The sequence below is a fragment of the Neocloeon triangulifer genome, unplaced genomic scaffold (assembly GCF_031216515.1).
Source record: "Neocloeon triangulifer isolate White Clay Creek 2 clone unplaced genomic scaffold, ASM3121651v1 ptg000003l, whole genome shotgun sequence".
NCBI lineage: Eukaryota > Metazoa > Arthropoda > Insecta > Ephemeroptera > Baetidae > Neocloeon > Neocloeon triangulifer.
Genome location: NW_026775546.1, coordinates 3,651,238 through 3,666,536, shown reverse-complemented (window position 1 = coordinate 3,666,536; position 15,299 = coordinate 3,651,238). Strand labels below are relative to the sequence as shown.

Sequence of the window (15,299 nt, the reverse complement as noted above, 5' to 3'; positions counted from 1 at the left end):
GCAACGATGCGGAAGTTTGTAACAAAACAAGTAATTCTCGTGTGGCATATTATTAAATTAAATTAAATGGTTAATTTGATGTTTCAAGTTACTCATTTCTCTCTTTTTGCAGCTTTATTTCTGCATACAAGGGCTCATAAGTTGTCGTTTTTACTTCGCCACGCAATGGCACGTTGCTGGAACTTACTTTTCCATACATTTCATTGATTTCCTCATCATCATCATCAGCTATATTTTCGACATCATTTTTCAGAGGAACTTTGCTTGGCGTCTCTGCCTCAACTTTGACAATGTTGTTTGATGAAACATGCGATGTCTTGCAACAGCAACACATGACCAATAATTGGACTGCGTTCAAAATTAATGAAATTATACAAATAACGGCCAGTGCCACAGCAACAGTTGTGTCGACGGAGATTTTTTCGCAAGAGGTTGAACTAGTAGGCAGGTTTTTGATCAGGCAGGTTTGTGTTTTGTTGCTGTAGTGACAAATAGCGTTGTACAATACATTGTTCATATTGCCCACTTTGTACTTCCGTGTCTAGATGTGCAACTAAAAAAAAATCCCTTTCCCATTAATTAATTAAAATCCTTTTTGCTGAAATAGAAAAAATTTAAAAATTATTAAATTATTTTTCAATTTTGTGTACCTTTTAATTTTTGCAGTAGATTTAATTTTACTTCCTTAAGTCTTAAATTACGCTGCTCTTCTTTGCCCAAGCTCTCAAACGAACTGATCATCAGCTTGTAATTTATATTTGAACAAGGAAATTTTTATTAAATCTACTATTGGTCCGTTTTTAAACTGGAAAACCGCAAGTATATGCGCAGCAAAACTGATTAGTTCCTTATCATTCAACTGCAACTTCCACCCAGACTTATCACATTCATAGAAAACCCTTGCAATAAAATTAGGAAAATCAACAGTAATGTTATATTTTGTTAGAAGAACATTTTAATCAAGAAATAAGATTCAAATTTCTAGACACTAATAGCTTCAAAATATGTTTATTTGTTGAAATATTATTACAAGCGATAATCACAATTGATCAGGGAGGAGTAATCATGTCTCAAGAGATTGGCCACAAAAGAATTGATTCGATCAATGCCGCATCACACTGAAAACGAGCTCGAGGACAGTAGAGCCTTCAACCACCTGCGAAGCAGCCTGGTGTATCACTGGAACTAACTCATCATCCAAACTCTGCATGTAGATGGGGGGTAACTTCTCGCCACCACTTCCGGCTTCATAGCCAACCTTTGAAATCCAAAGAAAATATTAAAGAGATGCTTCATATTTGCCATTACTTGTTTTGTTTCCATTACTTAAGTATACATTTTAAAAGTTCGAATGGAAATGACACATTTGATTAATAACTAATTGAATTTGCAAACCAGATTAGATAAATAGACAGTAATAGAAAGATATTTTGATTTTAAATACCTGCTCAGGATTTAGAGTGATGCGAACGGCCAGGATGAGAAGACCAGCTGCCGCCAACATATCCAACAGAGGGACAAGAGCCACACAAAAGGCACGGGCAACATTTCCAGAAACACGACTAATATCTAAATCTCCCCTAGCTGCGCCAACATCCTCACTCTGAAAAGGAAATATAAGTAGATTTTGCTGCAACTAATTTAAAGGCAAACTTACAACTTTCAGAAGAAAAACTTCAGTCCATCGAATAAAACATCTCTCACCACGATAATCAGTGCCGTTGTGCACCCGAATCGAAGGCACACCTTCTAATTTTGCTCCATCAACTTGACTACTAACACTAAATTTTAAGCAAATTATAAATAATTTTAAAGTTTTCCAGAATAAAAAGCTTACCCAACATTGAAATAACGATCTTCCTTCACCCACTGAATGTTTATAGTTTCTGTTTCGGCGCCTGCCGGCCCGCAGGCTATGACAAAGTCCTTCATTTCCCTCAGCGAATTGCACAGCGCCTGCATTGTATCAGACAGAACCTGCACCATCAAGCCATCCTCAACAATCGAAGATTTAGCTGATAATCCAGCTGAAGTCTTCAGAGCTCCATTAAAAACAATAAAGCTCGCTCCAGTTGCTAAAAATTTTTAATTTTATTAAATGAAATTTAATAATAAAATGAATATTATACTCTTTCTAGACGTGTTTTGGATGCTGATAGCTTTGGAGGTATACGCCTCATCCTCTCCTTGCACACAAACTAAGTGAGAGTCTGCGTCCCTGCTGAAAGAGGCCCCGAGAGCTAAGACGTGGTCATTGGCGTTGCTCAGAACTCTGGCAACTTGGTCGTATCGATTCCGTGGGATAAGCAGGGATGTCTTTTTGTCTTCCATATGAATAACTAGGCCTTGTATGCAAGGAAGAGTATAGGTAAAATTACGAAAGTCCTGTGGAAAACGACAGTGATAATTTGAATTTTAAAAAATAGCGAGAGCAAAAAACTCACAGCTAATAAATCCAGTATCGTTTGTCCCACTTCACAGAAAACAGGTTGCCTCTCTCTTAGACTGAAGAGTGGGCAGGGGTAGTATCGAAATTCATAGCCAAGTCGAAGAACAAGTCTAAATTCATGAAAAAAAAATTCGTCAATAACAATTGGGATAAAAATCATTAATCAACAAAATCGTTGAAAAAGCTAACCTTAATGGAAAAAGCCTGGCCCACGGAACCTCCCATTTCTGCAAGAGCAGAGCTACGAGAAACGGAGGTGGGGGTAAGACGAGTCTCTGCAGGCACTGCGTGGTGGGTCTGATGTAAAGAAAGCCACCCAATTGCCCTGAAAGGGTGGAGTGGCCCATTTCTGTGACAGTATTGCCTCGACTAGCTTCCGAGTGGACACGCAATATGTGGGCAAAAATATCTCTTGGTAAACGGTCGTCAGGACGAGCCTCGACTATGAAGACCATTTCATCTTGGCCTTCGCAGCGCAGTCCTCTCGTAGTCAGACACCAAACAGTCCGGTGGACGCAACAGTTTACTAACAAAAAAATTTAAATTATTTTAATTTTTCATTAAATAATAAAATTGTAAATTGTTGTAAGAAAATTTAAAACTGAAACTTACAATTGACGATTTTCACTAGGACAAAGAGATTCTTCCCCAGCGCAAAAACAACTGGTGGATCAGCCTCGTTTCTGATGGCGCTCAAAACTTTGTCCTCCTCAAAGCTCGAGTCCGACAGAAGGGTGTAGGAAGCAAGGTCTGGAGGCACCAGAGCCTCAGCGCCCCTCTTTTCAGGCGACGTTCGGTTTGTCCGTTCTCCTCCTGGCCGCACACCATCGCTGAAGACGACCTGCTTAGGCTCACCTCGGGGCTTGTTCTTGTCTTTGAGAACACCCACCGGCACCATCACCGAGGGTGGACGCTGATTAGCTGCCACTTGCTGCAGAGGAGACACAGTTGAGCAGTACTCCATAGGGTTGTTTGGATTCGGGGAACGAGCTGAAGGAGATGAGTCGTCCTCGGCTGTTGAAATATATTTTAATCAATCATATTTTTCATTGTGTTAAAGGAGTATTTTCAAAAATATTAAATATTGACCTGCTTTTAAAATTGGATAGCAGCTTTGACACACTCGAGCTTCAGTGTTTTCCAAATACTTGAGTTTGGCCTTGCTGTTGCAACATCTGGAGCAGAGGACCTTCCCACACGCTCTGCAATGGTGTCGTCTCTTAATCATGGTAAATTTTGACTCGCAATGCATGCAGACAGGAGCTTCTGCGTCAGGAATCCAGTATGGTGCCATTTGACCCAAGGTTTGCATTAACGAGGGACGAGGCGAGCTTGAACTGAAATTAGTGGCTGCTTTAAGGCTGCACTAAAAATTATAATTTTTTTAAATTTTTTACCCAGGACTATTTGGAGGACTTGGGAAGGCGCTTGTGCCGGGAGTATTTCCAGGTGGGCCTGTGAAGAATCCAATTAATAAAAAATTATTTAATTTTACTGATATACTTGCCTACTGTAACTAAATGTTGCTGTCCATCTTCCTCATTTAACTGCAAAGACTGGGGTCTGACAGCAGAGCCTCTTCTTTCCTCATCCCTATTAAAATTAAATAATAAATAGAGGTTTGAACGTTATTTTTAATTTAATCAAGTTCACCTTAAATTTTCAACAACTTCAGCCGCTTCTCGTTGGACAAATGCTGGGCTTTGGTCACTGCTGCCAGTTTCAGTCTCCATTTCCTCAGACGCAGGCTCGAACTCGTCTCCCGCAGCTTCAGACTCGTCTGGCAGTTCGGACTTTTCTGCCGAAACATCGGGTTCAACCTGCTCCGCCTCACAAATTGCCACTTCCATGACCTCCTCTTCATTTGTCTGCGGAGGTTCAGTCTCTTCTAGACTATCCAGCATTTCCTCCAGCTCTGCATCAGATATGTTTACGGGAACGTTGAAAGAAACAACCTGGGGTGGTGCTTCTTTTTCTTCAACGACAGGTTCTGGTTCAGTCGCCTCATCTTGGATAACTAATTCTTCCACTTGAGGTGCTTCTTGTAATTCTATCACTGGCTGGACCGACGGAATCACTATCAGCTCATCTTCTACCAAAGCCTCTGGAGCTGCAGGTACTTCAGCAAAAGTCTCCTCTGAAGAGGAAGATGACGGCGATGAAGTCGTGTCCATTTCCTCCTCTACCTCCAGTGACAAAAGATCACCTGACTCTCGTAATTCCTCTTTAGGGCCGTCATCTTTACAGACGTCAGGAAGGCCACCGACACCTCTGTGAAAGAAATATAAATAAGAATATTGTCAAAATATTTTTGTTTGAACAGTCGCAACGTAAGATGTTTCTCTATTTACAAATTGTTTATTATGCATGCGTCATAATTTATTTTGACATTTTTTTTTAACGCCAGTTCACGTGTAAAAGCAGTGTATTTATTTATTGATATACCCTTCAAAAGGCGCGATGAGGTCGGGTTTGCTATCCTGCTCCTCGACAACTCGATCCGGCAGGACCTTATTCTTGTCCTGTTCGATTAGGCACGGTTCCTCTTGGCCCTCTTCGGTGCCCTCGAAATCGTCCAGCACTTTGTCCAGGTCGACGGTAAACTTCTCCATGGCGAGCGATTTCAAGCTTTCCCTTCACTCTACCATTGCAGTCGGGTTGAAGATCCGGGACAGAAAAGTGTCCCGAGGCGCGATCGTGATCCGATAGCCCGTCTGAAATGGTAAATGCGACGAAAATGCAAAAATCAGAGAGGAATAAACGTCACTTTTTGGGACAAAGGCAAAGGGGTCCATGGAGCGCAACCCGATCGTCACTTGTTTGGTGGTCTACGGTAATCTACACTCGTGCGCGGGAAATTCCAGAAACATTGGCTTTTGAATTTGAACCAATCAAGCAATCAATTCAATCCCCAATTAAATTAATTTCTTTGATTCCCCATTCATACAAGGAAAAGGAGCTGAAAAAATTTTGATTATGGAAAATGGAAAGTCCCTTCCATATTTTTTGTCATCATAATTCTGATTTTTTTTAAATTCTAGTATTTTCTTAAAAATGATGAGTAGGAATGCAAGCTTAGATAACAATTTTTTACCTTCTATCTAGATTAAAAATGGAAAATTAAAGCGAAGCATAAGAAGATTTGCACTGTGCCGCGGTTTTTTTATGTAATCTGCCGTCTGCCTCTCCTTTCGTGACCACCCTTCTTTCTCCACCTTCTCCTCACGCCTCCCTTCTCCACCCTCCTTTCCTTTCGTCACATGTGTCTTTCACGTTTTTGTTTATTGTTGTTTTTATTGCGGTTGAAATTCTTTCTGTCTCAGATTTGACGAATTTGTGAGGGTTTTAGTGGACTGACGAGGTTTCAGTGAAGTGGGTGAAAAGTGAATTTTGTGCCAAATCCCATATTATAAAATTTCGTTTGGGATAGACGGCCTTGAAGGGACTAAAGTGACTTTGACTTTTGAAAATTCAACTCCAGGGAGAGAGACGATGCCGACAGCCAAGAGGTTTGCATAACTAAAAACCTATTTTTTTTTTTTTAATAGAAACAAGTAATTTTGAGAATTTCAGTTATTTACAATTAACTCTGTGAAATTAATTTTCCAAAATTAATTACTTTTTCCACAAAAGTTTTATTAATTTTCTTTTTAGTTATGCTCACGTTTTCCTTCTTTTACAGGGTTTTGTCAGCGTTCAGCAACTCAACATGGGCCAAAACAAGAAGGTAGGGGACCTGATTTTATTATTTTACGGATTTTTTTTTACTTTTAACACCAGGCTTGATTTTTTTAAACAAATATTCGGTGAGCCAAAAGAAGAACAAGTTTGAAAAACAAATAGGAACTTCAGCTTCTATTTCCTTGTGTAGCTTCGATCTAAAAATTATTCACAGCCACACTATGTGACACGATTATATAATTGAGGCTTAATGAAGCTCAAATATATTTCATTAATTTAAACATAAAGAAAAGGAGTATATAATTTATCACAATTATAATCTCCACCTCAATTTAAAGTTTCTGGAAGTTCTGTATCATTTAATGAATTATTGATAATCTTTACTCAACTCCTGCATTATCTGATTTAGAATTTATGATAAATATAATTTCAATAAATAGTTCAAAGTTCAAATATGGTTCAAATCTTGAATTTTCTCCTGAATGAATTCAGTTAAGCTTACTGATTCAACCAAACTGAAAACAAATTTTATTTTCCATAATTTTCAAATGTAGAACTTACTAATTTGATTTTATTATCGTTCATAAATAGAAAACTTGATTACCGCATTATTTGAGATAAGATATCACATCCTCTTAAGATAAAATTGATGATAAGATTGTGTGCTCTATTAAATAAGTTTATTGCCACTAATCAAACATTAAAAATAAAACATGCAACATGCAAGTAAAACTTATGACATAATTATTGTAAAGCAACAAACGTAAATAAGAATTTTTTGCTACCCCCTTTTTTATCAAGATTTCGAACATTTAATTCATGTCGATGGCGATCTGCTTCAACGCAGCCCTGTCCAACTTCCCTCCCTTGCTTACGGGCAGCGAATCCACAAACCGGACACCACCGTGCAAATGCTTGTAGGTTGGCAACCTGCTGGCCACTAAGTCGCACAATTCCTTCTCAGTAACGTCTCCTTTGCGGACGACAAATGCCCTGGCCAGGCAGGTGCTCTCAGGGTGTGGAACTCCGACCACCCCTACTTCAAACACCCTCTCATGCTTTTGCAATACCGACTCTATCTCCGAAGGTGAAACCTGATGATCACTTTATAAATTAAAAAATTTTCCATGTTTAAAATTTTGTAGCTTACAAAGTACATCAAGTATTTGAAAACAAAGCTGAGCCTCTCGGTGATAAAAATGTGTCCGTCCTCATCAAAAAATCCTGCATCCCCGGTGCTCAACCAGCCATCCTTGTCGATGTTAGGCCTGATCGGAGTAGGCGAGTCCTTGGAGAGGTAGCCTTTCATGAGCATGATGGATTGTATTTTTATTTCGCCCTTCTTGCCAGGGCCAAGGCTCTCGCCAGTGTTTATGTCGACAATCTGTGTATCAAAAATTTATGTAGAAAAATTTTATTGATTCTTATACTTAATTATAATTACTTTTGCCCTGACTCCTGGGGTCAGTTTACCAGTTGATACCCACTGCTCCCCTGTAATAAAAAACAAGATTGAGCCACAAGACTTGTAAAGAAAATTTAAAAAATTCTTTACCTTCGTTCTGTGCAATAATAATATTTGGAACGTCTTCTGTGTTTGCCACAAAGCTTGCCTCTGACATGCCATACATCTGAAAATTGGAAGAGAAAAAAAATCAATTTGATAAAAATTATAAAAAAGTGTTAATATGCAATTTTATTATAGAATAATATAACAGTGAAAAATATTTACAACAAATTTTTATAATTGAGAAAAATTTATGAAAATTTATATTTGAAATCCTCACTTGTTTCAACCTGACGCCTGGCAGCTTTTTGGCGAGAATTTCAATTGTTGTCGGGTCAATGATGGCTCCACCACCCATAATGGTCTTCAGGAAACTCAGGTCAAGGGTGTCCAGTTTTTCATGTCGGGCAAACCAGGTTGCTACAAAAGGGTACATGACCACGCTAGCGGGCTGATTTTGAGAGAATATTTTAATTTTAGATTAGGAATTTAATGAAGAAATCACCTTGTATTTCATTAAATTATCAAAGTAGTTTTCCCTCTCAAATTTCCCAAGGTGGATGACCTGGGAAGCATTTGCTATCGACCCCAGCGTGGCGATGTAAACGGCGTGTGCGTAGTTGCTCATGGGTGTCATCACCGCGTTTTCAAAGAAGTTGACAGTTCTGAATCATATCGATCATCAAACTCGGTCATTTAAAAAAATAATTATGTACTTTTTGATGAATAGACAAGCGATGACTGATTTGTGCGTGTGAACAACTCCCTTAGGTAAACCTGTACTGCCACTAGTGTTTACAATTAAGATACTGTCGTCTGGGTCTAGATTGACATTTTCCGGGAATGCTATTGAAATTTCAAATTGTCTAAAAATCCGACATTTTTGTGTTTTCCATTTTCAACCTGAGCCATCGTCCTGTAGTAATTTGTCCACGCTGACAGCGTCGTCAATGTCTTGTTTGCTGAAAACTATCAGCTGTGCTGGCCAGTCCAATTTTGGAATCACCTTTTTGAAGGTTGGCAAAGTTTCATCGTCGCCCAGAATGAATCTTGCTTTAGTTTCACTAATTTGCCTAACAAATTCATCTTAAACAAATATTAACGAATTAATGGCTGGTGTTTAAAATATTTTCAGTAATGATTTTTTTAGTTTTAATTTCTTACCGTTCCAAAAGAAGGAAAATGTGAACCAGTTTAATTATTGTGTCTTGTCATAAAATTAGTATCAGTAACATATCAAGTGATTTTATTTGAATATCTATCATCACAAAATTATGATTAAAATTGTAAATATCATAAAGATAAGGTTTACTGCTTTTTGCGATCATAATATATAGTCTATAGTAATATTTTTGTCAAATTTAACATCGAATATTTTTTTTTCCAAATTTAATGTACCTGTGGACTCATTTTGGAAACAACCTCTGACTGTTCCACCGAGTCGCCAGACAGCAAGTTGCACCAGATAAAGCTGGGCTGTTTCAAAGGTCCCGAAATGCAATTTGTCGCCCTTGGTGAAACCGAGACGGGTCAGAGCGCTGGCTATTTTCCTGGACTGCGGCTCGATGTCGCAAAATTTCACTTCAACTCCTGTGCTCGCGTCAATCTGCAAAGAATTTAATTGATAAAATTCTGAATATGCAGTAATAAAAAACAATTAATTAAATTAATAAATTAATTAAACACTGAAATGAGGACTTTTTGAAAAATTATTTTAGAATTTTCTATGAAGAACTCACCACCCATGGCTTGGTGGATTTTTCCATCCCCGCCGCACACAGCCTCTTGTAAACATAGTCAAAAATAAGCTCATTCGGCACGTCTGAGACTTTTGCTTTGTATGATGATTCAAAGATATACTCCACTGAAAATAATTGAATATTTATTCATTACAATACTATTAATAAAAAAAACTATAAAAAGATTTAAACTTACTTTCGAGCGCCGTTCTGTCCTTAGCCTATGAGAATCGAGCAGCAAGAGGCGTGTTAATGACTCTCCTTTCGAGAAGATTTCTTGTTTTTACTACTTTAAGATAAGATCAAAAAAAGTTACATAATTTTTATCAATCGGGTTTTTCTCGACCTTTGCAATTTTCGTGCGTTGACGTTCGTTAACGATTTCCTGGTAAAATGTATAATCAGCATACAATTTCAAGTGTCTTTTCTAGCTGTATATTGTGAACCTGGGTTTTTTTAATCAAGAGAGAAACTACAATCGCTTCAAGCTATTTTACAAGCATTGTGACATCTTGATACTGATTAACGGTTCTAAACTTTGTAAACGGGTTTTTAATTATTATTTTTTTTTTTTGAAAAAAAAAAACGAAATATCTTGCCACGATTAATTTGATTAATTTATTAAATTGATTCAATTGGCTGTTGCATATTATAAAGCAAGATAGGTTAAAAGAAAATTAATTTTGATAACTAAAGGCACACCTTTTTGTTAATTTTTTAATTCTTCAATAACAAAGTCTAGAAATGAGAGAGGAAAATACAAAGTGTGAAGATAAATAATATGGAGACCATTTCTCTTATTATAATTAGCGTAAGTCCGCCAAGAAAAAATTAAAAGAAAATTTTTTCTCTGCAGTTAGAAAAACTGTCATAGTCTTCATTAATTTATTTAAAGCCCCGTAAACTTACCCGCCAGATACGTAACTTTTTACAATCTGACCCCAGTCTAGATAAACTGACAAAAAATTAATTTTGAAGAAAAATTTAAATGTTTTTAGATTTCAGTGCAAAACAGCATATCCGTAATCCTTATTTATTCAAATCATTTACCCGATTGAATTTTTACCTTCTTCTTCTCATTTGTACAGCAACTTTACAAAAGCAGTTTAGTATTTTATCAAGAGTGTAATTATGTAGTTATCGGACTTCCTGCTTCGTGACATTTTAAACTGTTAAAAACAAAAATTCAAAATTTCTACTTGTTGTGGCAAAGTCACTGCTCAAGTGCTGACGATGGAACTTGTGAGAAGTTTTACTTGGATATTTATTAGGAAAAATGGCTCATCGTTTGTGTGCCTGGGCATTATTATGCTGGTATACTGTCTTATTTACTCTTATACCAAAGTTGGAAACTCGTCGCCGAAAAAAATACCGAAATACGGAATGAGGAAAAGAATTCCTGACGCTTTGATAATCGGCGTCAAAAAAGGAGGAACGTTTGCAATGGCTGAATTTCTCAAGTATCACCCAGAAGTAAAACTTTCGGGTTATGAACGCCACTTTTTTGATAACGACATCAATTACGCGAAAGGACTTCATTATTATATGCAAGAAATTGTATGTTATGGATCTAACAAAATTGATTATATTAATTTTTATCTAGTGAAAAAATGCCCCTATCTGGGCCTGAACATCTGGTCATTGAAAGAACTGCAACTTACTTCAACAAATTCACAGCTGCCAAGAGGGTTCATGATACAAATCCGAATATGAAGTTGATTTTACTCGTTAAAGATCCAATTGAACGACTTGTCTCCGACTTCTTAGAAACGCAGTGAGTGCCCAAAATTAATATTTTTCTGAAAAAATCACGTGTAAAAATTAGGAAACACTTGCGTCATGATTGGAGTGCGTTCAATAGTTTGGTGGTAAAAAACCATAGCAGTGGCCGGATTGAAGTTCACGATAATTTTTGGATGGGAGTGGACATTGGAAAGTATGATATACATTATCAAAACTGGGCACAGTACTTTGGGCCAAGTCAATTGCTTGTAGTGTCAAGTGAGAAATTCGTGGAGAAGCCTTGGGAGGAATTGGAACGCGTGCAGAATTTTTTGGGAATCGCGGTTCAAATAACAAAGAGTAATTTTACATCAAGCACTGGAAAATTTTGGAGTATTTTTTGTGATAAGACTGGAAGGTCAAAGTGCTTGCATGAAGACAAAGGTAGAGCACACCCTGAGATCAATGAAACGGTCAGAATAGCTCTGAAGGACTTTTATCGGCCCAGAGTTGCAGCGTTTGAAAGAATGGTTGGAATGAAATTTGGTTGGATGGAAGATTGATGATTTGATGAAACCAAAACTAAATAATGAAAATATGGTTGCTACGTAAAAAATAAAAATTAAATTAGTGTCAAATTTTTCATATATCAACTTCAAAACTCTTTTATTTTATTGTGTTGCCCAATATACAATAATTATTTGTTGATTGCATCTATATGTGATGAGAAAGAATAATAATTAAATGATGTGGAAATGCCGTAAATGCGTAGATAATGTTCATCTGAATTCACCTCCGGTTTTGCAATTCACTGATAAAGCACACAAGGTATGTTTGTGCATGTGACTACCAGGTTTCTTCGTCACGGTTTTAATTTTAAGAAGGAAAAAAATGTAACATAAATTATATTTCAGCATAAACTTCATAATTTTTTTTAATATGAGAAAAATTAACCCCAGCATAATTAAACAGGTTACGTGATTTTTCTAATTGCAAAAGTAATCAATACTATATTTATTTTTCATTCAACTCTTCACATATCATATAATTAATAGTTAAAATGGAAAAACTGCGATTTCCTTTCTTTGAGTCACTTTTTAAGTTTTTCTAGAAGCTACTTAAAATCAGCATAATATTATTACTTTTAGCTAAAGATTGCTTTGATTGCGCTGTTTTGACGTGTATTATTATTTACTTTATTTTCAGAAAGATAAGGGGAGTTTATATCGATGAGAAAATGTTGAAACATTCTAGAAATTCAAATAACGATTAAATGAACTTATTGGCATTATTTGACCGATAAGATTTAATTAATGCAAGAAGATATTGAAAGTAAGGTGTTGCTAGCTCGCGTTTCATATTGTTAACATTTGCCGCAACGAGAAGAATTTAAACTGGTTGATTATTTTTTAAATTTTTGTTTTTAAGTTGGAAAAAAGTAATTTTATTGCAAGATTTAATGAAGAAAAAAATTTTATAAACAGAAAGCTTTTGAAATTCAAAATATATATTTATAGAAATATTTCCAGTACATAAAATGAGGATTTACATATGCATAAAAACAATTGTATTTTTTTACATAAGAAAAAAGTTTAGAAACTGTATTCCTGTAGAGCGATTTTCCGCAAAGTGCTCCTGTCCATCTTCCCTCCGAGGCCGATGGGCAGAGCGTCTACAAATTTAACCCCCCTGTGCAGGTGTTTGAAAAACGGTGCCCTGTCGGCGACGTGCTTGACCAGTTTGTCCTCGGTGCATTCGCTGTCAGGTCTCTTGACGACGTATGCAACTGCCAGGGACTCAACCTCAGGGTCTGGCAGGGCGACGACGCCCACCTGCAGAACGTCAGGGTGCTCAAGAAGGAGGGACTCGACTTCGCTCGGAGACACAAAGTGACACATGTGCTTGTAGACGAAGGTCAGTCTCTCCACCACGTAAAGATGCGCATCGTCGTCGTAAAAACCCAAGTCACCAGTGCACATCCATCCGTCGTCGGTGAAACTAACTCTATTATACTATTTGAGAAAATCTTAGTCATTCTGGGACTTTGTAAATAATTTTTTATACCGGTTTGCCTGGTGCCACCAGATAGCCTGCCATTAAAGATAGTGTTTTAATTAAAATTTCACCTCTCTGATAAGGTCCAACTTCACTTCGCGTTTCAAGATCCAGCACCTTTTTCAACAATGAACGATTAAAAAAAAAATTTATTAAGCTTTATTTGAAGTAATTACTTTGCACTGAACGTTTTGGAGGAGAGGTCCAGATGACGTGTAAACTTTGCCTATTTCATGTAAAACAGATAAGCTGGTTTTTATAATCTTGTTGAATTAATTGGTTTATACCCTCATTGACGCATCGTTTTATCTTTTCTGTTTGTGGCCCACTCTGAGGCATAGTGATGCAAAACGCCTCGGACATGCCGTAAATAGGTTTGATCTGAGTATTGGGGAGAGCTTCGGACAGGACGTCCGAGCAGTGAGTGTCCAAAACCCAGCCACCAACTAATATTGTGCGCACAAAATCCAGCTGATTTATCAGCTCCAATTCTTTTGTTTGTTTTGAAAGCCAAGCCGCGATGTAGGGATACAAAATTATGCATTCGGGCTGAAATTCAGATCGTAATTTAAAAAAGCAATAGCAGTAACTTTAAAACCCATACCTTGTATTTCAGCATGTTTTCAATGAGGTGCTCCTTTTGAAAACTGGTGAAGTGGAAAGTTGTCACTCCGTGGCAAAGGTTGTACAGCAAAGCGCTATTTGAGATGACACCATAGTTTGTCATGAACTCCATCATAGACTCTTTTATTTGAAGAACTCTTAAAATTAAAATGATTAAAATTAAGACATATTATAAAACTTATATATTTGTGGCTAAAAGGGTATTATGAGCTAATCAAAAAAAAAAAAAATGTGTTTCTCATCTCATACTTGTCGATTCCAAACATTCCAGCGAGCACCGATTTTTGAGTGTGCACCACCCCTTTGGGCTCCCCTGTTGAGCCGCTCGTGTTGATCACAATGGCGACGTCATTTTCGGTGTCGATTTCAACGTCCCGAGGGAAAGCTGCAGAAAAAACTGTTGAAATATTTACAATTAAATTTAAATTTAATACCAGAGCCGTCGTCTTTGAGTAATTCACTGAAGTGAACAGTGCCTGCAAGTTTTTCGGCGCCCACGCTGATTAATTTTACAGGGTGGTCAATCTTTTTCAGGGTCTGCCTTATCTTTTCAATCGTTTCGCTGTCAACTATGGCGAATTTGGCCTCGACTTGTTTCAACTGCTTGACGTAATTATCTGAAAATAAAACAAAATGGGTAAAAAATATTTTATTTTTGATACGAATTTAATTTGGAATCGTCTATGATAGTTTAATTTCAGCATAATTAGAATTTAAAACTAATAAATATTTTAATGGAAAAGTTTATCAAATTTTTTTTTATTATCCTACCTGGATTGTCTGAAGGGTGGCAACCTCGGACTGCCGCGCCAAGCAAAAACAGTCCAACTTGAATTTGGTAAAACTGGGCTAATTCGTAAGTGACGAAATATACAAAGTCGTCGTGCTTCAGCCCCATTCTTGAAAAAGCACTTGCAATTTTGTACGAATTTAACTCGACCTCGGACAATTTGATGCTTCGCCCGGAAGGAATGTCAACCTTTTTTAAAAATATTGTTTGAATTGTTCTGACACTTATTCAAAAATTTGTATTACGATCCATTCTTTGTCCTGCGGCCATTTCTTTAGCCCCTCTCTCAATCTCTCAAAAACGTGGTCCATGATGGGCACATCAGGCACCGGGAGCTCCCCTTGAGGAGAATGTATTAAGAAAGCGGTCCGTTCATCTATGCAAATAATAATTATATTATTATATTTAAAACAATATATTGTTTTAAACAGATTGCTCTGTAAAGCTATATAAATAAAATCACCTCCTGGCACTGGCATGGTGTGACTTTGATTTGGTTTTATTTGAAAGTAGTCTATTATTCGTTGTTTCCCCCGTATTTTATAGATCCTGCATGTTTATTAGTCATGCCGTCAAGAGAATCAGAAAAATCTTATCTACACTGCTAATCTTAATTCTTTTTTAAATTTGTAACAAAATCTTGAACGAAACGTGTTTGCTTATTGCGTTGTAAGAAAATCTTCTCATAAACAGGCATAGCTTTAATTTGATGACCAATTTTTTTCGAAATTT

The 15,299-nt window shown here is 37.0% G+C and overlaps 4 protein-coding genes across 7 annotated transcripts; 1 reads left to right on the top strand and 3 right to left on the bottom strand.

Annotated features, from left to right (window-relative positions):
• Positions 1-111: 111 nt before the first annotated feature.
• LOC132205856 (zinc finger FYVE domain-containing protein 9) lies at positions 112-5,258 on the bottom strand. Of its 3 annotated transcripts, none has more exons than XM_059635194.1 (14): positions 4,895-5,258; positions 4,103-4,720; positions 3,957-4,042; positions 3,847-3,904; positions 3,539-3,786; positions 3,062-3,463; positions 2,639-2,975; positions 2,445-2,559; positions 2,130-2,385; positions 1,838-2,075; positions 1,658-1,781; positions 1,445-1,603; positions 651-1,258; positions 112-598 (listed from the first exon to the last, which is right to left on the bottom strand). In XM_059635194.1, exons 1-13 carry the CDS (start codon positions 5,059-5,061, stop codon positions 1,103-1,105), a joined length of 2,964 nt encoding a protein of 987 aa, XP_059491177.1. In that variant the 5' UTR covers positions 5,062-5,258; the 3' UTR covers positions 112-598; positions 651-1,102. The 3 variants fall into 3 exon arrangements, with proteins under 3 accessions (XP_059491177.1, XP_059491179.1, XP_059491178.1); XM_059635196.1 differs by having other exon boundaries at positions 112-567; XM_059635195.1 differs by having other exon boundaries at positions 112-553.
• A 1,542-nt stretch (positions 5,259-6,800) lies between these two features.
• LOC132192971 (luciferin 4-monooxygenase-like) lies at positions 6,801-9,668 on the bottom strand. Its single transcript, XM_059613229.1, has 11 exons — positions 9,573-9,668; positions 9,377-9,501; positions 9,036-9,243; positions 8,541-8,723; positions 8,354-8,483; positions 8,143-8,302; positions 7,918-8,088; positions 7,686-7,761; positions 7,575-7,624; positions 7,281-7,514; positions 6,801-7,224 (listed from the first exon to the last, which is right to left on the bottom strand). Coding segments are annotated over exons 1-11 (1,620 nt in total). The 5' UTR covers positions 9,574-9,668; the 3' UTR covers positions 6,801-6,942.
• An 887-nt stretch (positions 9,669-10,555) lies between these two features.
• On the top strand, positions 10,556-11,701 carry LOC132192857 (heparan sulfate glucosamine 3-O-sulfotransferase 3B1-like). 2 transcript variants are annotated; one of them, XM_059613034.1, is made up of 3 exons: positions 10,556-10,690; positions 10,980-11,150; positions 11,202-11,701. In XM_059613034.1, the coding sequence occupies exons 1-3, from the start codon at positions 10,653-10,655 to the stop codon at positions 11,659-11,661; spliced, it is 669 nt and encodes a 222-aa protein (XP_059469017.1). In that variant the 5' UTR covers positions 10,556-10,652; the 3' UTR covers positions 11,662-11,701. The 2 variants fall into 2 exon arrangements, with proteins under 2 accessions (XP_059469017.1, XP_059469016.1); XM_059613033.1 differs by having other exon boundaries at positions 10,562-10,923.
• Positions 11,702-12,623: 922 nt separating this feature from the next.
• Positions 12,624-15,117, bottom strand: LOC132192601 (uncharacterized). Its single transcript, XM_059612635.1, has 10 exons — positions 15,031-15,117; positions 14,813-14,943; positions 14,549-14,756; positions 14,212-14,394; positions 14,027-14,162; positions 13,758-13,914; positions 13,441-13,702; positions 13,330-13,379; positions 13,163-13,270; positions 12,624-13,110 (listed from the first exon to the last, which is right to left on the bottom strand). Exons 1-10 carry the CDS (start codon positions 15,044-15,046, stop codon positions 12,691-12,693), a joined length of 1,671 nt encoding a protein of 556 aa, XP_059468618.1. The 5' UTR covers positions 15,047-15,117; the 3' UTR covers positions 12,624-12,690.
• Positions 15,118-15,299: the final 182 nt, after the last annotated feature.